Genomic DNA, 5,718 nt, shown 5'->3' with positions numbered 1-5,718 from the left:
ATAGTCAGGGGAAAAAGACCAGAAAAGCTTTAGAAAAGATATGCACCAAGGTGTCTAACGGTCACTGGAGACCTAAGATACATGTAACATTTGGGCTTACTGAAATAAAATGAGGATGGAACATTATATATTGGCATTTCTTAAAACAGTTGACATTATTTTCTCATTTTATGCTTGCCAAGGCACACATATGGTGGTTGTAGTTTATTCTACAGGACTCAAGTGAGAAGTATTGCAATGCTTACAGCACCTCAAGAAACTACAATCCTCTCATCTTCCCCAAGTATTTGTCTTGAGGAAGTCTGTCTTGAGTGCAGTCAGACTCGAGCCAACCATACAATGACATACAGCTCTTCCACTGACTATGTGAAAAACTTGGGAAACAGAATTACCTCACAGAGCTTGTTTGAAGACCAAGGAATATGATCAAAGAATGGATCAAGAAATAGGATCAAAGAATCCATTGTTTCACAAATAGTATTTGAATTCAAAAGTTTTCCAGAAATAGATGGATTATGATACATATATTCAAATGACCTAAGAAAAAAACGTTTTCATTTACCTTGAAGTAGATTGGAGCCATATCTCCTACTTCTTTTGGAAGAGGAATGCATTCATACACCATATGATACCGTTTCTTCAGGCTCAGGTTTGTTTCTAGGAATACACAGTCCAAGTCTTTAGCTTCAAACATCTTCACCAATGCATTTCGGAACATCTGTTTAAAGAAAAAAAGAAAAGTATAATTTGAATTAACTTTTCAAAGCTTTCAGATATAGTATTTTATTTAATATTATAGACTCATAGACTGGTTTGAGTTGGGAGTGACCTTAAAGATCATCTAGATCTAACCTTCCTGCCATGATTGCTCCAAGCCCTATCCAGCCTGGCCTTGAACACTGCCAGGGACAGGGCAGCCACAACTTCTCCGGGAAACCTCACAGTAAAGAATTTTTTAATATCTAAATATATCCTCTCCTAATTTAAAGCCATTCCCCCTTGTCCTATCATTACATGCCTTTGTAAAAGCTCCCCTTAGGTACTGGAAGGCTGCTCTAAGATCACCCTGAAGCCTTCTCTACTCCAGGCTGAATAACCCTAGCTGCCTCCATAGCAGAGAGGTCATTTAAGCTCTCCAAAGCCCCTGTGCCCTGAATTCTTCCTCACAAATAAGGTGGTCCGTGCTGTGACAAGAAAACACTACCACCATCCCCCTAACGCAACTGATGACACACAGCTCTAAGGTACTGCCCAGTGAATAGACCACTGTACCACAACCAATATAGGACTGTGCAGAGTGACAGGCAATTCTGAATTAATAAGCTTGTGGTCTTCTCCCCCTCACACGTGGCCCCCAGACCTCTACTTCTGAAATACACCAAAGCAAACAACTGTGGTGAGATAAGAGAAACATTAAACCAAAGGTTGGGAAAGACAGTTGCTACCTTGCAATATCAACTGAAATTCAAAGCCACTGAAAAGCCTAGAATATCTGCAGATGTTAGCTACCATTTCCCAGACTGCATTTTCTTGTTTCGAAATAAATGGCACTTTTCCTCCAAATTCTAAGTGGGCCAAAATATCAAGGACAATTAGCACTGGAAAGGACAAAACCATTCATAGGAGCAAATAAGAGGGTTTGGATTATGCTCAGATGCACACATTGATACATGTAACAGTTCAGTCAATACAGAACATGTAAAGATTTATCTTTTCATATTAAAAAAAGTTACATGCATATTTACTTTGGCAAGTGAGCACATCAGTCCAAACCACACAAATGTTAAATTCAAGCACTTGAAGGCACACAGCATAAAGGAACTCTTCTTGCTTTATTCCAACATATCTTCAAAAAAATCCCAGCAAAAATAGTTAGCTAAAACATCTGCTCAATACAACATTTTATATTTGAAGTGTGATAATTTTTTCCCCTCAACAGCAATATCAAATAGGGCTCTGGCATCAGAACGTTGGTTTAGTCATGGAATAACTGTATGCTTATAGTCCTTCTGTATGCTAAAGCCTTCCAGACTCCCCCTACTGAATTACATATAAGCTGAAAAGAAAATAAAATTTGTGTCCATCAGCTTCCAAATTATTTTGTTGCAAAGAAATGTTTCAACTGTCTATGAACATGTTCACAGTGTCAATGGATACTGGTTTTACCAACTAGCTGCATTTTCTAGCAAGGAAAATACTAGCATTGAATACAGGAACTGCATTTGCTTATCTTATGCTATTTTCCTTCTCATACAGATATAGAAAGATTATCATTTATTTAATTAAAAGAGGTTGGGATAAATAGAAGATATAGAATAAACATATTTATCACTTTTTCCTGTGCTCTGTTCTTCCTCCCGATCCCACTTGTTGAACTGATTTGCTTCTTATCCAACTTTCTTAGGCATTTCTATAATATACAAAAGAACTCCTTTCCCCTACTGCTTGGGAGAAGCATAATTTACTAGGAAACACTGTATAAAAATTTCATCTGCCATGAGAATCAATGTAGGGAACAAATCTGGAAAGTCAGAGAATCCATCTGCCAGGCTTGAGGCAAGACCAACGTTATTTAAACCATTTCAAACTCATGAATTAACCTGTTTTTTAATCTAAGCAACTGCAACCGACAACATCTTTCTGTAGTCTGAAACAGTCTCCAGTATTTTGATATAAGAGGTTGCAAGTTGTTTTCCCGTTGAATAATTCTGATTGGGGGCAAAGAGGATTGACAATCACAGTCAATCTCCTAGGCAGAAGTTTGTTACATTCCTCCCAATTTTCCTTTTCAGAAGAAAACAGAACTCAGTAACTTCCAACTGCCTCCATAAAAGAATTGGAAAGCATGACCCAACATTCTTGGCATTTTATTCTAACAATTCATTTCAAAAAAGTTAGGACATTGGATCTCACTGATTTGAAGAAGAATGAGAGAGTTTTTTCTCAATTGACATCCAGCCAAACCCAAGATCAGCTTAAAAAACCTGAAGCTACATAAACAACAGACCTCCAGCTTGTGTTTCATTATAAGTGATCTTTCTGTCCTGACAATCCTTTTCTTTTCCCAAGGAAATCTTAACTGTGAAGCCAGTTATTCACTTTCTGCATGGGAATAGCTCTATCTACATCATCCCTGATAGATACTCCTCTAACCTGGTTTCAGAGGCCTCCAACGACAGAGGTTCTGCAGCATTCCAGGCAACTTTTTATAGTGTTTATAAATGGGAACTTCTGTGTTTACCCTGTATCTTCCCTTTTCAGTATTTGACCATCCATTATGCAAGTACGTTCTGCCCCTCAGTGGAATTCAAGAAGAGCTGCCAGGCTGGAAATTATGAAAATAGACGCTTATGACAGGTGTATTACTATTTAAAATAACATTATTTTACAAAACTGTTAGCACATGAGACAGTTTCTGAGCTGACCTGGATTTCTTCCCAGATGTCTTCATCCAAAAGAGTGGCTGCAGTATGGTGCTGTAGAGGGGCTATCAGGCAGTGACCTTCAGTAAGGGACTGGTTGCTTGGTAGAGACAAGTATACCTATGAAAAGTGAACAGAAACTGAAGTGCCCATTTCTCTAGTGTAAAAACCTTCTCATTGCTGAGGCACATCATTTGCTAAATTCAAACTAGTAGAAGTTATTACCTTCTAATTATAACAAGGTATTAGTAATTCCAGTGTTTTTAAAAAGATCCCATTATCCATCAGTAACTCCAGTGAACTAGTAGTATCCAGAGGCAATACCAACAAGCCAGTAATATCAGCCTTGCAGACCAACTGGTATCCTAGCTGTTACAAAATCATATTGTTTAATCCACTACAATAATTGTTGAATTTAGACATACATCCGATGCATTTTTAATGAAAGATATACACACAGATATAGCTCTGTGTCGTGGCTTAACCTAGCAGGCAGCTGAATGCCACACAGCTACCATTTACTCACTCTCCCCACAACAGAGGAATAGGGGATAGAACCTAAAAAAAAGTAAAATTTGTGGGATGAAATAAAGACAGTTTGAAGGGACAGAAAAGAAAGGGAATATAAATTAATGACGATGATAATAATAGTATTAGAACATACAAAACAAGTGAAACACAACGCAACCGATCCCCACCTGCTGACCGATGCCCAGCCAGCTCCTGAGCAGTGGCCTTTGGCCAGTTCTCCCCCCCGATTTTATACTGAGCATGATGTCACGAGATATGGGATAACCCTTTGGGCACTTGAGGTCAGCTGTCCTGGCTGTGCTCCCTCCCAGCTTCTTCTGCCCCTCCAGCCTGCTCACTGGCAGGACAGTGTGAGAAGCTGAAGTGTCCCTGATCACTGCTTAGCAACAATGAACACATTGGTGCATTATCAACATAATTCTCATCCTAAATCCAAACCACAGCACTGAACCAGCTACTAAGAAGAAAATTAACTCTATCCCAGCCGAAACAAGGACACTCTGTGTGTGTATATACATATGTATCTGTATATATATATTAGACATATAAACACATATATATACACAGATTAGTGGTAGAATTGGCAGTCCTGGGATAAAGGTTGGACTTGATGATTTTAAAGGTCTTTTCCAACCTAGTTGATTCAATGATTATACATATACACATATATAGAGACAGCTATACATCTATATGCATTATACATACCATCTATCTATATAAAAATAAAAATGCAGAGCATTATAATATGTATCTATGCATTCAGTTTCCTGGCCTATAAAAAGTTAACTGAAAAACATCAATGATAAAGGAAAACATTGGAGAAACAGAGACAAAAAACCCTACATTGAAGCATTCCACTGAAGATGTTATAAACCCAAATATTTATGCAACTTTTAAAAGCATTCACAGAAACAGGAAGGTTCCCCAAAGCAACCTTCTATTTCAGTGGATTTTAGGCTTCAAAATTGAATTCTCCAATTAATTTTCTTTGATATCATTAAGATACAGTTCTTTGCCAGTTCAAATTTCCTCCAGTGCAGTGTGATTTAGTCTTCCACAAATCCACCTACAGTTTAATCTCTGCACTCAGATCTTTCATTATTGCTCCTGTCTTTCACAAATCCACAAGTGTGAAGTTCTGATATCAAAGATTACCTTTAAAATTCATGGCAGATTTATATCTTTTTCTCCCTCACCCTTGAGGAATTTGTGAAATCAACTGGAAGGGCAAGGAAAATAAGATAAAGAAACATATCATTTAATTCTTAATCTTAGGCACTCTAGCACCAACACTGCCTTCCTTTATTTCTTTTTCATTTTTACATTTGTGCTAAATTGCTATTTTCTTACCTTTGTGCCAATTGCAATAATAAGATGTTTAGAAAGTTCACTGCTATCATAGCAGTATGGGCACTTTTCCATGCGTGCAGCAAGCTGCTGGTGCTCATGTATTGCTTTTCTTCTTTGTATTTCTTCCTCTTCCCCACTGCGCACTCTTTTGGCTGCTTTGGAAACAAACATGTCATCCAGTGTGTAGTATTCCCTGTCAGTTTTTTCCATGAGCTGAAAAGAGACATAGAAAAATTACGTGTATATGTAAATAAGCAAGAAAAAAATACTTAGCTCTTTGCAGTATCCTTTACTGAGACAAGCATAAAGTACGTGAACAGTAGGATTCCTTTCTTCCACGACATCTGTAGCACATGCAGTCATCAGGTACCTCTCCTGAGAGCAGTCAGACACAATCTCAGACAGCATACGTATT

General features: G+C 37.9%; 1 protein-coding gene across 1 annotated transcript in view; it reads right to left on the bottom strand.

Moving 5' to 3' along the window:
- Nucleotides 1-5,516, bottom strand: part of LOC104413441 (CWF19-like protein 2) — a gene marked incomplete at its 5' end in the record, with an annotated part of 10,560 nt that extends 5,044 nt beyond the window's left edge. The window contains 3 exons of the mRNA XM_010024434.1: nucleotides 563-718; nucleotides 3,426-3,542; nucleotides 5,304-5,516. Of these exons, the coding sequence (XP_010022736.1) occupies nucleotides 563-718; nucleotides 3,426-3,542; nucleotides 5,304-5,516 (486 nt within the window). The remainder of the gene's footprint in view (nucleotides 1-562; nucleotides 719-3,425; nucleotides 3,543-5,303) is intronic.
- Between the last annotated feature and the right edge of the window lie 202 nt (nucleotides 5,517-5,718).

The sequence above is a fragment of the Nestor notabilis genome, unplaced genomic scaffold (assembly GCF_000696875.1).
Source record: "Nestor notabilis isolate BGI_N333 unplaced genomic scaffold, ASM69687v1 scaffold10231, whole genome shotgun sequence".
Classification (NCBI taxonomy): Eukaryota; Metazoa; Chordata; class Aves; order Psittaciformes; family Psittacidae; genus Nestor; species Nestor notabilis.
This window is presented reverse-complemented; position numbering and strand designations above follow the sequence as displayed.